Source organism: Ylistrum balloti, unplaced genomic scaffold (assembly GCF_031769215.1).
Source record: "Ylistrum balloti isolate Yb309-2 unplaced genomic scaffold, AGI_CSIRO_Ybal_v1 Utg371082, whole genome shotgun sequence".
Classification (NCBI taxonomy): domain Eukaryota; kingdom Metazoa; phylum Mollusca; class Bivalvia; order Pectinida; family Pectinidae; genus Ylistrum; species Ylistrum balloti.
In genome coordinates, this window is record NW_026782597.1 from 903 (window position 1) to 16,557 (window position 15,655).

General features: G+C 39.3%; 4 protein-coding genes and 2 non-coding genes across 6 annotated transcripts; 4 read left to right on the plus strand and 2 right to left on the minus strand.

Annotated features, from left to right (window-relative positions):
• Positions 1 to 3,704: 3,704 nt before the first annotated feature.
• Positions 3,705 to 4,562, plus strand: LOC132560566 (inositol-1-monophosphatase-like). Its single transcript, XM_060225231.1, has one exon. It carries the CDS (start codon positions 3,705 to 3,707, stop codon positions 4,560 to 4,562), a length of 858 nt encoding a protein of 285 aa, XP_060081214.1.
• LOC132560567 (amino-acid acetyltransferase-like) lies at positions 4,559 to 5,890 on the minus strand. The gene has a single exon (XM_060225232.1). The coding sequence runs from the start codon at positions 5,888 to 5,890 to the stop codon at positions 4,559 to 4,561; it is 1,332 nt and encodes a 443-aa protein (XP_060081215.1).
• A 2,290-nt stretch (positions 5,891 to 8,180) lies between these two features.
• On the minus strand, positions 8,181 to 8,264 carry Trnal-caa (transfer RNA leucine (anticodon CAA)). The gene has a single exon. It is a non-coding gene; the product is annotated as a tRNA-Leu (tRNA).
• A 730-nt stretch (positions 8,265 to 8,994) lies between these two features.
• Positions 8,995 to 10,488, plus strand: LOC132560568 (glutamyl-tRNA(Gln) amidotransferase subunit A-like). The gene has a single exon (XM_060225233.1). The coding sequence runs from the start codon at positions 8,995 to 8,997 to the stop codon at positions 10,486 to 10,488; it is 1,494 nt and encodes a 497-aa protein (XP_060081216.1).
• Positions 10,489 to 10,555: 67 nt separating this feature from the next.
• Positions 10,556 to 11,911, plus strand: LOC132560569 (aspartyl/glutamyl-tRNA(Asn/Gln) amidotransferase subunit B-like). The gene has a single exon (XM_060225234.1). It carries the CDS (start codon positions 10,556 to 10,558, stop codon positions 11,909 to 11,911), a length of 1,356 nt encoding a protein of 451 aa, XP_060081217.1.
• A 210-nt stretch (positions 11,912 to 12,121) lies between these two features.
• On the plus strand, positions 12,122 to 12,195 carry Trnar-gcg (transfer RNA arginine (anticodon GCG)). Its single transcript has one exon. It is a non-coding gene; the product is annotated as a tRNA-Arg (tRNA).
• Positions 12,196 to 15,655: the final 3,460 nt, after the last annotated feature.

Consider the following 15,655-nt stretch of genomic DNA (forward strand, 5'->3'; position numbering starts at 1 on the left):
GAGGTACGTATTTGAATAATTCTTCTACGTCTTTTATAGTAAGCGTTGTGAATCCTATAGCACTTATCTTGTCGTGAAAAATTTTTGCTATACGAGCAAATATTTGGTGTAGTCCGCTACTGTACTGCTGGCGTTCAAGCGAAAATATGTCTACTATACGGAAGAGTGGCCTTACCCCTAAAACAGTATCAAAGAAATATTGTAGGGGGTTTTTGAGAATCTGAGAAATAGTACTCGGATATACCTTTCTATTCACAGATGTAGATGTTTCTTGTTTTAGCTCTTTTTGAAACAACGATTTTAGTGTTTTAGGCATAGAATACGAAAAAAAGGATTTCCTCCTCCCTATGACACCTAGTTGTTTTTGAAACTCCATACCTTGCAGCTGCGCATGAGTAATGCGCGCTTCATCAAATGACCTTTCAACACTAAACTGTCCAGCAAGTAACTGCCGCCAGCGTTTCTGCTCTTTCTTAAGTATGCCTGCATTCTCTCCCACGCTCTGTATATGCTTCCAGTAATTTGGAGAAAGCTGCAAACCCATTTCCGTTTGCTCTGAAAAACTGAGGGTGCAGTTGTCATTGCATGTAGTTACGTTGTCTATAAGAAAGCGTTTGCGCTTCTCATATAAGAGCTCACGCTCTGGGCCAATATATTGTTTCGCTAGTATGGTAGAAAACATATCTTTGGGAGAGAGTATGCTGTGTATATTGTCCTGACTAAAATTTACAAAAAAATGATGTGTAAAACCACAGAAGGATGAATGAGGAAAACGTAATACATGTACTGCTGATGCGTGTTTGTCTTTGCTGGGAGTAAATGTTTTTAAGTTAGCACACAGTATAGCAAAAGGGTCTAAACCTAGACCTTCTTCGAATATTTGAGAGGTTTCTATATTTTTTTGTATACGCGTTGTGTTTTGTGTGCCTGTTTGTGTTTGCATGTACCTACTAAATATCACGTATTCGCTAAGCGAACGACGTAATGTACGTACCCACTCTTCTTCTACTCTTGCTTCTGTTTCTTCTTTTGGCGAAACACAATCTACAAAAGAGTCAAGAAACGTGTATATTGCTTCTCGGAGATGTAGGAAAGTTTTTGCAGTACAGACAGATTTTACTGCCTTTTGAAAACGATCGAAATAATCATGTAGTGAAAGATTGCCTATAACATCATCTGCTGCATATGTACTTTCTCCGACTCGTTTCTTCTCGCCTGGTTTCAATGCTACTTTCCATAGATAGTCGTTTGCTGTGCTTGTTGCTATATTAGCATACCCAATGTGGAGTATGGATATATGCTTATCTCTGTACTTCCATTGTATCCGCGGGTCCATAAGAAGTTCGTCCATGTATCTTACACCGTAGTTTTTTACATACACACTCATAAGTTGAGAGAGCAAGGGGTATGGGGTGCTATAGGAAGTATGTATAGGTATGGCATAGCGCGCTGCTATATTTCTTAACTTTCCTTCCAAGGATGCGGAGTACTTGCATAATGTAATAGCTATGTTGTGGGGTTTTTCTGTTGCAAGTAGCTGTGCTATTGAGGAGCAAACAAAATCTAATTCATCATTAATATGACCACACTTAAATACAGCATTTACGGTGTTTTGTTCTTTTTTCTCCTCTGTGCTACCTATGTAGTTTTCTCTTAGTTCAGTAAGCGTAACGCTCGTACATGCTTGTGTATCTTTATCAGCATGAAATACCATGCACCGTGCGTTCATAGCTTTTTTTTGCTCTAGAAAATAAAGTTGAGATAGCACTTCACATTCCAGCAATTGTGGAAAAGCAAACAGGAAGGGGGTAGAACATGTCATCTCTTTTACTTTGCTGTCACTATTCTTCTGCATTCCCTCGCTGTAGAGTTGGTAGAGTAGTCCATATTTATCAATGCATGCTGTAGACTGCAGCAATGCCGTGTACGCTTCATAAAGAGTTGCGATAGAATCGTTTAGTGCAAGTGAATGTGCATGCTGAAGAAAAAAGAAAAAGGAATGGAAGAGCGAAGAAAGTTTCTCTGTATATTCATAAGGAAACGGAGCATGCAATCTGCTTGCTTCCTCCACTTCTTCTATATGAAGTATTGTTTTGCATATCTCCTTGTCCTGCAAAAGAGAGTAAAGAATAAGGCGAGATTCTTGCGGAGCAAGAACTCGAATATGCGAGGGGTGGTATCTAGCCTTGTATGTATCTATCAACGCAGTGAAAAATTCTGTGATATCCAGAACACGTTTTACGTGCACAGCTCCCATATGCATACTTAAAACCCTAAGCCAATGATTACGGAGTGTTCTATTTGGAAATACGATATTTACATCACTATTGAGCAGCGCGTCTTGCATGATCTTAATAGCTGATTGTTTTATATAACCCACTAATATTACTATATCATTAATTGTTGTCTGCCTAGTATTTCTTGTGCGTTGTGTATATTATGTATACCACTATAATTGCACAAGCTGTTATTCATTATTATTTTAGAAATATTGTATATTTACTATATATACATTGCATAATATGTTGTGTATTTATGTGTATATACTATGTATTAGCATGTTTTATATTATTTTTTAGCTATAGAAATAGTATATATTTAGTACCTACTCTGATCCCTCTGTGGAAAAGCGATTACACACCATACAAAGAACAAAGAATACATATCATTGCTATAAGAACTTCTACTACGCAAGCATATTGCTTATAAGTAAAGCTAAAATAGACCAGGTTCCTGCAAAGCCTCCTGCTATAATCCACAGAACAACAGTAAAACGTTTATCCATGTTTTTCTGCATGGCGTCGAAACGTCTGTCCATGTTTTTCTGCATGGCGTCGAAACGTCTGTCCATGTTTTTCTGCATGTCTTCAAAGCGTTTGTCCATCATCTTAAACCCTTCGTGCATAAGTTCACGTTGGTGCTTAAGCTCTTCTTCTATTCGAATAATACGTTCTCCAATTTCAAATGGGTTAAAGCTTTGAGGAATTGCATACGTTACCACTTGTTCTTGCAGAGCTTGTACGTTGACGTTTTTGACATCCCATGAATTATGCAGAGCTTGTACGCTTGTGTGTGACTTTTGTTTTGCTTTCGATACTGCCATGTAGATAAGTATACTATACTTGTATAGTAATAACTAGATTGCTTGTATTATCGTGAAGCACGTTATGCAAGCATATTGCTTATAAGTAAAGCTAAAATAGACCAGGTTCCTGCAAAGCCTCCTGCTATAATCCACAGAACAACAGTAAAACGTTTATCCATGTTTTTCTGCATGGCGTCGAAACGTCTGTCCACTACTTCGAAACGTCTGTCCATGTTTTTCTGCATGTCTTCAAAGCGTTTGTCCATCATCTTAAACCCTTCGTGCATAAGTTCACGTTGGTGCTTAAGCTCTTCTTCTATTCGAATAATACGTTCTCCAATTTCAAATGGGTTAAAGCTTTGAGGAATTGCATACGTTACCACTTGTTCTTGCAGAGCTTGTACGCTTGTGTGTGTCTTTTGTTTTGCTTTCGATACTGCCATGTAGATAAGTATACTATACTTGTATAGTAATAACTAGATTGCTTGTACTACTTATCTGGGTGTTGTTTACTATATTTCATGATATCGTTACTAAATACTACAGCGCTACTTGCTTACCGTGTATTTCTCACATCTTTTACTCAATACTATAATACAATGGTTGTATGGAATGGGACATGGAATTTGTTTCTACACTATTACTTGAAGCAAGCAAAATAGCCCTTGCATGCAGAAAAAACATTTCAGTATATAAGAAAAATACTTCATTGAGCAGTAAAAACGAAGTGTTTACCAACGCAGATTTAGAGGTAGAACATTTTTTATGTAAGGAAATAGAAAACAGTTCCCAGCATACCTTTGTTTTAGGAGAAGAGGGTGTAGTGGAAAAACTACAGCGCTACGATGCGCATCACCTTTTATCAAAGAAAGTTTGGATAATAGATCCTATTGATGGTACCAATAACTTTCTTAATGGTCTTCCATTATGGGGTATAAGCATAGGTTATACAGAAAATTATGAATTCAAACATGGGGCTATTGTGCTACCTGATATTCGTGAGATGCATATAAGTACTAAGAAAGGGACATATTACTATGTATCAGATGTCCCTTTATCAGAAATACAAAACATAGATACATCACAACTACTTCTGTACAGCAAAGATACAGCAGAGGGTACAGACACAGCACATACCACGCAGAAACAACAAAGCAACAAACTCACAACCCACTCACTTGCTCGCAAGAATCCGCAGCTTGGGTCCTGCGTTTTCTCTATCCGCGAGGTACTGGCTGGAAACGCTACCGTCTACAGCGGAAAAGCAAAGATCTGGGATTACGCAGCTTGCATCGCACTGTTTAGGAACGCGGGGTATCCGGTGTACTTCTATGCGAAGAACTCACAGCAACTACAAACCCTGCCATGGAAGATTACAAGCGATAACTGGTCTAAGAACTACACTCACTCAATATATGATCTCGTGTTCTGCAAGGAGTACGCAAAGGGTTGCACACTCTTCTCTACTAAGAGCTAATTCTTATAAAGGTATACCCTGCTATTTCTTCCAGCAGAGATATATTGAGCGTAACGTATTTTTGGGAGCTGTGTAGCGTCGACTTGCTTAAATCCCAACTCTTCAAACCAATCTCCTATGGACCGAGTGAGACAGAAGATATTGTTATAACGTTCACTTTGTGCTTTTTTTAGCAGATACTGCACTAAGCGTCTTCCTACCCCGAAGTTTTCATAGCGCTCTCTTATTGCAATTGCCGCTATCTCTACAGAATGCGTGTCTAGTTTGTGATATGCTGCCACGCCATATATCTCACCATCTACACGATAGGATACATAGTCGTGCATACGCTTACGTATAGTTTCGGGTTCACGGAAAAGCAGAGTTCCTTTTCTGATATGAGGAAGCATAATGTTGTACACAGTCTCTATATCAGATTCTGCGATGGGGCCGATGGATTTATATTCATCGGAATGCAGCATAACCCCTATTCCTTGATCAAAAAAGATTTCTAACAGTAGAACCCCATCGATGGTCCCATCCAGTAAGTGTACTCTCTCCACACCCTTGTCTAATGCTTGGGTTGCTGATTGGAGCATATGCCCAGTTTCATCTTTGTGACTTTTGATAGTATTCTGTAGTATCTGCTTCGCCCCTTCCACGGTAACTCGGATAGAACCCCCCTCTACTGGAACATTAGATAATTCAGACTCCTTATCTAACGCAAGTTCCTCGAAGAGGTATTCGTTACTTTCTTCCTGTACATATATTAGTTTTGCTGCCCCTAAAATAATGCTCACTTGGGCCGCCAACTCAATAGAAGAAAGGTAGTAGGGCTTTTTTCGTTTACTCCATCCTAGTGGAGGAAAAATTGGTACTACATTATTCTCAAAAAGTTTCTGTATGGCAGTTCTATCTATCTTATCTAGTTTTCCTGAATAGAGAAGATCTTTATTATGTACCACCCCTCTGCTTCTGGCGCTTGCCCAGTTTCCTACTACCGCTACCTGTTGCATACTTGCAAACGCTGCAAGTATCTTCCCTGTAGTTTCAAACACTACACTTTGTAGTAATTCTATGTCTGTTTCTTCTACTACAACAGCGCTATCCCACAAGAACTGTGTGCTACGCCCAAATTGCGAGAACATACGCTTTGTTGTGGTTCGTATTCCCGCAAGAAGTACTATATATATTCCAGATTCAACTAACTGGTGTATATCTTGTAATAAAGAACCCACCATATCGGTGTCTAGTAACGCATCGTCTATATGAATAACAAATGTTTTCTTTTTGAAGCGACGCGAATACGAAAATACATCTCTTATTTGCTTAATTCTTTCTATGTTCATGTTATGTGGTAATGTATACTCTTATTATACTTCAATACTTCTATTTTATCCTCTTATGTTGCTCCTGTTTATTACAACATCGCTAAAGCGCTAAACGCTATCTGTGCGTTGTATGTATTCTCTTGAATACGTTACTTCATAAAGTATAGTATAATTAAAATGATGATTTATATATTATGGGAATGCATGCACTCAACTGAATGAAGGATATTGAATGAACTCTAATTCTTCTAATTTTATATTCTATCTTCTTTGGATATGCGTATTTATCATTATCAACATTGCGTTAGTTGTTGTATTTGCTCTTTTCGACTTAGCACCTCTTCCTTTTGAAGAAAGTATTATCTCACGCTTAGCCCCAAAGAATTCCACTGTGGAATCAGCAGAGAAATCACTAGACGCTACACCAGATAACATTGACAGTACAATAAACACAGCAGATACAGAAACCCGCACTGAACCACAAATCCCTCGTTTTTTGCACAGTGCAAAACTAGTGGGGGAATCGGGGTTTATTGACGATAACAGATCAGTATTTCAAGCTGGAGATTTATACTTACGTATTATGTTTCCTTTTGATCTTGAGATAGAAGAGAGCTATCTCCCTATCTCATTCCAAAATAATCCGCAGGGGATATTTGTAAATATAAGAGCGACTGTTGGTTGGACAGATCTCCCTCAATTAAATACCATCAGAAACACAACTGATAGCAGTACTAGCCTGAATGTTGCTGTGTCTCATTTGAGAATTATACAGTACCAGTCTGATCCTCTTGGTGGGTACAGTACTTTAGAGAATCACAGAATACAGAAACTCATACAAACAGAACTTAATACACTATTTCAATCACAGAGAGTACCCACAATTATTACAAGAGAGGCTATTCGGCTATTGGGAACGCATTATACCCTTTTTGGGTTGGATAATATCTCGATGGAGTATCTGCCGTAGTGGCGACAAATGACGTTGCTGTGGTTTTCTTACCATGCTTAGAAGTATGTTATGCTAATATATAATCTATGCAATAATTGTGTTTGATTCAATGACTGCTTATTTCATTATTATCGGGAGCACTTTTTTACTTTCTTCTTTTTTTTCTGGAGTAGAAACAGCATTTACCTCTTTGAGTAAAATGCATCAGAATATTATTATTGTAAAGTTTCCACTGAGGGGTAGGATTCTGCAAAAATTTATAGCTGATCCTATGAAGGTGTTAAGCACTATACTTATAGGAAACACTTCTGCAAATACAGGCTTCTCTATAGCAACAAGCTACCTATTGATACAGCTACTTGGCAATAAAACACTTGCTATTATCACTGGTATGATAACGTTTTTTCTACTGGTGTTCTGCGAAATAGGACCGAAGCAACTTTCTCTGCGTTATAACTATGCAATCATGCTACGAACAATTATTCCCTTGTATTTTTTTCAATTACTACTTTCCCCTATATCTATTATTCTTAACAACTTTACTACTATTATGCACAAGTTGGTGCAAAAGAATACCGCCCGTCAGGACAGCGAGGTTTTATCCCGTCAGAACTTAGCACGACTCTTTTTCAATGCTCATTCAAAAGGCGAGCTGAAATTAAAACACACACATGCCATAACGCGCATTCTTGGTTTCTCGCATCTTTCAATTAGCTCGATTATGGTGCATAGAAAATCACTCATAAGCTTTTCGTCACACTGCTGCCCCAGTGAGATACAAGATACCATAAACAAGCACCTCCATAACTTCTACCCTGTGTATTCCAAAGACAATGCTGAGCATATTATTGGGGTGGTTCACTTGCATGATCTTATCTCTGAAAAAAACAAACACACAAAACTCTATGAATTAGTAGAAAAAACTCTTTTCACCCCTGAACACAAAGCTATGGATGAGCTTGTAGAAATAATGAGGGAACGTGCACAGTATCTTAGTATTGTAACAGATGAATTTGGAGGAATCTCGGGGCTTATTACACTAAAAGATATTATTTACTACATCTTTGACATACCAGGAAACACGTATAGTAGTTCTGATACTGACGCGTTGTTTATGAAGCTAGATTCTCGACGTATACTTATAGATGCATCGTCTGCACTTACTAAGCTAGAGGAGTACGTAGGCATTGTATTGGAAGAAAAGCATGAATCTTCTACTATAGGAGGCTATATTCTTGAAATTACGCAAAATCTACCCACTTTGGGCACTGTAGTGCCAACTGTGCTGGGAAAATTCAAAATACTGCGTACTAAAGAAGGAAGAATACGCTCTTTTCTATGGATACTAAAAGATAATACCAGCGGTGGGACTTGAACCCACACAGGATAATTCCTACTAGATTTTGAGTCTAGCGTGTCTACCAATTTCACCACGCTGGCACATATTTATTATAGAACACTAGTGAAATATTGTAAGGCGCATACTCTATAACCTATGCTTTAGCATAGCAGGATATCGTACCTTCCCTGCTCATGGTCTTACTTCCATGTATGCATATAGGGTGCTTTTCTTAAACGCGCAAAAAGAGTATAGCACTTAGCACTTGACGTATAATACAAAATGTAAGAAAATAAGAATAGTGATAGCAAAAGAAACGGTGTTGCAAACAGCTGAATTATTAAACATATCAGTTACTGACGCAGAATGTAAAGAACTGGAGACTTCCCTTGCTATGCTAGTAGAGTATTTTTCTGTTATGAACACTATCGATACACAAGAATTAGAAGAAGTAAGTGAAAAAGAAACAAAAAACGGTGTATGGAGAAAGGACGAGTTAGTACAGCACAAAGACGTTGATACTCTTATTGCTAAGAGCGCAGAGCACGAAGACAATTATTTTATTATCCCTAATGTGCTGTAATACTACCTACAACTAAGTAGCACAAACGCTACAAGAACACATAAACAACAATAATACACAACACAGTAAAAGCATACACAGCACCAGCATATAAAAAACGTACACGAGAACAAACGAACAGATATGATGCATGCTCTGGTGCTTAGTGATAGTAGCAAGTATTACAAACAAAACATAAGATTACTTATGCTATACACTGTTACCTTTAATTACTCTATAATTAGTATAGCAAGTATAGAGCTGTATATATGAAAGACGATTACTGGAACACAATACTCACTTCCTCTCGTATTACAAGCGAATCTTTATCGGGGTTACACGGCGATAGCACGGGGTACTTCAATGTAATAAAGAAGATAAACAAAGACCTTAATGCATTTGTGTTTTATAACGAAAACATACAAACCAGGAAAGTAGATGCCGTGCATGGAGATGCTACTCATGCTGCAAGTAGTACTCATTCGATTCCTTGTGCTATAAAGTCCAATATAGCTATGAAGGGAATGCCACTACATTGCGCCTCCAATCTCCTGAAAGATTTTACAAGCCCTGTTCATGCCAGTGCTATAGCTCAACTGCTTGATGCAGGATTTAGTATTGTAGGGTTAACAAATATGGACGAGTTTGGCATGGGTTCTTCCACGACTCATAGTATTTTCGGGCGTACGGCAAATCCCTGGGATATAGGAAGGAGCCCTGGAGGCTCGAGCGGAGGATCTGCTGCTGCTGTTGCTGCTGGTATGGTGCCTTTTGCATTGGGGAGTGACACTGGAGGCTCAGTACGACAACCAGCTATGTTCTGTGGAGTATGGGGGCTTAAACCTAGCTATGGTGCTGTATCGCGCTATGGTCTCGTGGCGTATTCGTCTTCCTTAGATGTAATAGGCATTATTGCAGAGCAACCCTCCTGGCTACGAAAGATTTTCTCGATAATAAAAGTAAAGGGAAGAGACCCTAAAGACACAAGCTCTTTTTATCCTCAAAAAACACCTTCAGAACAGGTAAAAAAGGTAGCAGTATATATTCCAAGAAGAAACATTGCAGAAGAAATACGTAACGGCATGCTTCTTGCGGTGCAACAGTATAGAAATATTGGTTATGAGGTTACAGAGATTGACCTCCCTATTTTTGATTACGCTGCTGCTGTGTATCTAAACATAAGCACAGCAGAGGCAAGCTCAAACCTCGCTCGCTTCGATGGTATCCGCTACGGCACACGCGATGCCACCGCACAGAGCAGCGCAGACCTTGTGCGTAGATCAAGAAATGCTGGTTTTGGCTCCGAGGTAAAGCTGCGAGTGCTTACAGGTGCTTATATTTTACAATCAGGTTTTCAAGATCAGTACTATACAAAGGCACGTGCATTACAAAAGCACATACAAAAGACATTGCTCTCCTTATTTAAGCACTATGATTTACTCATACTTCCTGTGTTCCCTACCCAATCTTTTCGTTTTGATGATACACAATTAAGCGATTTCGCCCAAAAACTAGGCGATACATTTTCTGTAGTAGCGAATTTAGCAGGACTGCCCGCGGCCTCCTTTCCCGTTGCGTGGTACAATGGTCTTCCTATGGGGGCACAGGTAGTAGGACCATTGTATACTGAGGATAGAATTTGTCTTTTTCTAGAAAATACAGCTCATTTGTTTGAGCACCGCTATTCTCCATATGCGAAGAAATTTTTTGAACATAGCTCTCGCGATTTACAAGACCGCGAAGCTATGATGAAGGATTTGTAGGTGCATGCAAAATTTTGATGTTTTTATTGGTCTAGAAATACACGTACAGCTAAGCACAGCTTCTAAAATGTTCTGTTCCTGCCCCAATAACTTTGGTGATACACAGAATACAAACGTATGCCCTGTCTGCCTTGGTTTTCCTGGCATGCTTCCCATGCCAAACGCAAAGGCTATTCAATATGCATATAGAATAGCCCGTGCCTTACAATGCACCCTTGCACCAACAGTGCAGTTTGATAGAAAAAATTACTTTTATCCCGATCTCCCCAAAAACTACCAGATATCACAATTTCATTCCCCTATTGGAAGAAATGGGGTTTTTGGATTTCTCTACAATAATACAATGCGTTCTCTTCGTATTCATGAAGCTCATTTAGAAGAAGATGCGGGTAAGCTGATCCATAGCTCAGAAAGTAGTTACTGCGATTATAACAGATCGGGAACGCCACTTATGGAAATAGTTACCGAACCCGAACTCCATAGCCCTGAAGAAGCGGAGTCTATGCTAAGGCAGTTTAGACGTTTAGTACGCTACCTTGCTGTCTGCGACGGAAATATGGAAGAAGGATCTTTGCGTTGTGATGCGAATGTGTCTATCAATTATCCAGGAAAAGGCTTGGGAGTGAAGGTTGAGATCAAAAATGTAAATAGTTTTCGTTTTGTACGTGCTGCATTGGAGTATGAAATACAGAGGCAGTCTACTGTGCTTACTGAAAATAAAAACATTGTTCAGGAAACTCGGTTGTGGAATGAAAACAGGGATATTACTGTGTCTATGCGTAGCAAAGAACAAGCAGATGATTATAGGTATTTTCCCGAACCTGATATTAGCCCTGTAACCCTTGGTGCAGATTTCTTTACTGCTTTAGACGAAGAAGGTGTGGAACTTCCAAGTCAACGCCAACTGCGTTTACAAAAGACTTATAGTCTAGATCACGGTCTCTTGGATTTCTTTATGGAAGAAAAGACTGCTGTAGATTACTTAGAGAATGTTCTGTCTAGAGGGGTTGACCCAAAACTTGTTGCTACATGGGCTACAGGAGATGTAAAAAAACTCTACAATAAGCACTCCCTACACTTTGCTTCTGCCCCGCTTACACCCGAGCGCTTCTCTTCTCTACTACAGCTAATACAAGAAGGGAAGCTACATGGAAAGATGGCAAAAATTGTATTAGAGAAGATATTTGAAGAAGACTGCGACCCAGAACTTCTTATTGAAAAGTATTCGCTGCAGGAGCTGCCAGAGGAAGAACTGCTTGGCATAATACACGCAGTACTACAACAGAAAGCGGAAGCAGCAAAGCAATACAAGGATGGTAATACAAAATCTTTTGGTTTTCTTATGGGAGCTGTTATGCAGGCAAGTAAAGGGAAGGCAAATCCCTCTATGGTAAAAAAACTACTAGAGTCGCAGTTGATGTAGATTCAAGTATACTCTATGGACAATCACACCTTTTCTATTTTCCCCATACACGCTATAATAATAGCAGGAGAAGTGCGAGAGAGGTTGAATCGGGCTTCCTGCTAAGAAGTTGTACTTCTAACGAGGTACCGTGGGTTCGAATCCCACCTTCTCCGAAATTTTCTATTTCTACATCTGTATAAGATATAGCATTTTATACGATATAGTTTTGTACCCATAGCTTAGTTGGATAGAGCATCAGATTGCGGATCTGAAGGTCGGAGGTTCGAGTCCTCTTGGGTACGTCTGAAGTTTTCTGTATTTCGTTATCTTACTGTATATTTCTTGTTAGGTTATCAAAAGAATACTTGAAGTACACCTACCTAAGAAGGTTTACAACATCTTTATCAAGAACGCCGTTAGCATTAATTTCAGTACAACACACAGTATGCTATTCCCACTCAAATCTGCTTCAGAAGGACTTGCAATACTCGGTGCTACTACTTCTGTTGCCTGGAAAGTAGTTCCTTCTATGTTTTCATATTCTGATACAGTAAGTCTAGATGCAGTAATGAAGATAAAAAATGGTTTTGTATTCTTTGCTTGTATATATACATTGTTTCCTCTCTATGTTTGTTGCTAGGCTTTTATTATATGCGAGTACAGCAGTAGAATTCAAAAAACTTTCAAGTAAGAACTCAAGTAAATATGTAATAATTTGAAGTACAAAAAGAGCAGCTAGATCTACAACGAACTAACTGCTCTTATCTTTACGCTAATGCAAAATGCGTATTGTATCTATGGTATTGTCGCATGCATACCACATAACTAACAATAGTATTCTTTTATACACCAGCTTGGTTTCTCTACTACCCCACTATCTGTAAACATGTCATTTATGTAATTTGCCTGAGATACATCCCAGTCTTCTAAGTCCTGGTTAAACTCTCTAGCATCATAAAACATATGACTAAAGTTTTGTACTTTGCCTACATTCCACCTACTGATATCTTGATTAAAAATATGAGCTTCTGCAAACATATAATTCATATCTGTAGCTGAGTTTACGTTCCAATGACCTATATCTCGATTAAAAGAACTTGCTTTCTGAAACATACCTGACATATTTGTTACATTACTGACATCCCACTTACTTATGTCTGCATTAAAATTGCTAGCACCATTAAACATACCTGACATATTTGTTACATTACTGACATCCCACTTACTTATGTCTGCATTAAAATTGCTAGCACCATTAAACATACCTGACATATTTGTTACATTACTGACATCCCACTTACTTATGTCTTGATTAAAATCGCTAGCACCATTAAACATACCTGACATATTTGTTACATTACTGATATCCCACTTACTTATGTCTTGATTAAAATTCTGGCTATTTCTAAACATACCTGACATATTTGTTACATTACTGACATCCCACTGAGATATATCTCCATTATAGGGAACTCCATAAAACAGCTCTGACATATCTGTAATCTTACTTGTATCAATATTGTTGACATCTGAAGAAAAATCTGTGCGTATTATTCTCATGACATCTTCTCTTAGTGTTGCTTTTGTTTCGGGACTATACTCGTGTGTATAATATTTTGTTACTTCGTTACTTATTGCGGTTTTTGAAGCGTCAACCTTGCTAATGACTTCCATCGCTATATAGTAGTATGTGTTAAGGTTTATTGGTATTTGCATAGAAGACATATCTCCTGTTGCTTCCTGTGTTGCTCCACTTGTTAATACTTCTGATAGTTCTACTGCCGTTCTAGACTCTAAATAGTAGAGTTGTACACTCATCTCTGAAGCTGTTAGAGGGGTGCCGTCCGCTTTTATCAGTCCGCTAACATCTATATTCTGCCATTTTACTGTGAGTTTATTTGTGCTCCTATTTATGTCACTCGTCGTTTGTTCTATAAACTCAGGAACCATTGCTATGCTTGAATCTGCAAGTGTTGTGTACTTTTTCACAGTAGTGCTTGCGGTTATCTTAGAACTATCCGTCCTGTTAATAGCTAGAAGTACTGTATAATAGTTCGTGCCAGGATTTAACCCTGTAAGTATCAGACTGCTTTCTGAGGAAAGTGCATCTGCAGGGAATCTTTGATCGACTTTTAGTACATCAACCACCGTTGGTGATGCATCATCTACATCTACTACATAGTAGAAGTACATAATTATGTCGGATGGTAGTAAATTTTGCCCCTTACTCCCTATTGTGCTTGTGGCGTCTATTGCATCCCAACGCACTGTAACACTGTTTCTTCGCATATCGTTAGCTTGCACATCAGCAAACGTGGGGGTCGGTGGATGAGTAGCAATAGAGAGGGTTGAGTATATTGCTCTTTCTGAGTTAATTGTTGTTTGTGATGTATCTGTTTTGTTTACAGTTGTTAGTATTATCATATAGCTTGTTCCAGCTGCAAGCCCTGTTATTGTTACGTGATCTTCTTCGAGAGTGAGGGTTCGAGTTTTTGAGAGTGAGGGGTATACTTCTACTGCTATATCAGATGCCTGTGCTGGCCGCCCTTTCGCGGTGCGTACCGCTGTGATATCTGGTGTATTCTCACTGTTATGCTATCGCTTTGCGTGCGTGCTTGCACCGGAGAGGGTTGTGTACTCCGAGCACTTACTACTGTTTTATACTGTGCTATTCACTGCTCTATATCAGATGCCTGTGCTGGCCGCCCTTTGCTGTTGGTGCGGTGCGTACCGCTGTGATATCTGGTGTATTCTGTAATGTCAAGAGCATCCCAACGTACTGTTATGCTATCGCTTTGGCTGTCACCTTCTTGCCATTCAATCAATGTGAGTTGTGGGGGAGGAGTTGCACCGGAGAGGGTTGTGTACTCCTGCACAGCACTTACTACTGTTTTCGTTGCATCTGTGCTATTCACTGCTCTCAGTACTACATAGTGTAGTGTACCAGCCGTAAGCTCTGTTATTTTCACATGGCTTGATTCAGCAGTAAGAGGAGTGTGAGTTTTTTGCCGGTTTCTATAAGATCTTGTGTTTTGCGCTTGCTGGGTCTTCTACATGATACACCTCTATTGTTATATCAGATGCCTTGTCTCCCTGTTCTGTAATGTCAAGAGCATCCCAACGTACTGTTATGCTATCGCTTTGGCTGTCACCTTCTTGCCATTCAATCAAAGTGAATTGTGGGGGAGGATGATACACCTCTATGTGCTATTATATCAGCCGTAAGCTCTGTTATTTTCACATGGCTTGCCAGTAAGAGGAGTTGTGAGTATAAGATCTTGTGCTGTTGGTGCGCTTGCTGGGTCTTCTACATGATACACCTCTATTGCTATATCAGATGCCTGTGCTGGTCTCCCTCTGTATTACGTACTTCTGTAATGTCAAGAGCATCCCAACGTACTGTTATGCTATCGCTTTGGCTGTCACCTTCTTGCCATTCAATCAACGTGAATTGTGGGGGAGGAGTTGCACCGGAGAGGGTTGTATACTGCTGCACAGCACTTACTACTGTTTTCGTTGCATCTGTGCTATTCACTGCTCTCAGTACTACATAGTATAGTGTACCAGCCGTAAGCTCTGTTATTTTCACATGGCTTGATTCAGCAGTAAGAGGAGTTGTGAGTTTTTTGCCGGTTTCTATAAGATCTTGTGCTGTTGGTGCGCTTGCTGGGTCTTCTACATGATACACCTCTATTGTTATATCAGATGCCTGTACTGGCTCTCCCTCTGTATTACGTACTTCTGTAATGTCAAGAGCATCCC

What these genes read in the sequence shown, in the direction of transcription:
- LOC132560568 (XM_060225233.1), top strand. Translation starts at nt 8,995, where the DNA reads ATGAAAGACGATTACTGGAACACAATACTCACTTCCTCTCGTATTACA.
- LOC132560566 (XM_060225231.1), top strand. Translation starts at nt 3,705, where the DNA reads ATGGAATTTGTTTCTACACTATTACTTGAAGCAAGCAAAATAGCCCTT.
- LOC132560569 (XM_060225234.1), top strand. Translation starts at nt 10,556, where the DNA reads ATGTTCTGTTCCTGCCCCAATAACTTTGGTGATACACAGAATACAAAC.
- LOC132560567 (XM_060225232.1), bottom strand. Translation starts at nt 5,890, where the DNA reads ATGAACATAGAAAGAATTAAGCAAATAAGAGATGTATTTTCGTATTCG.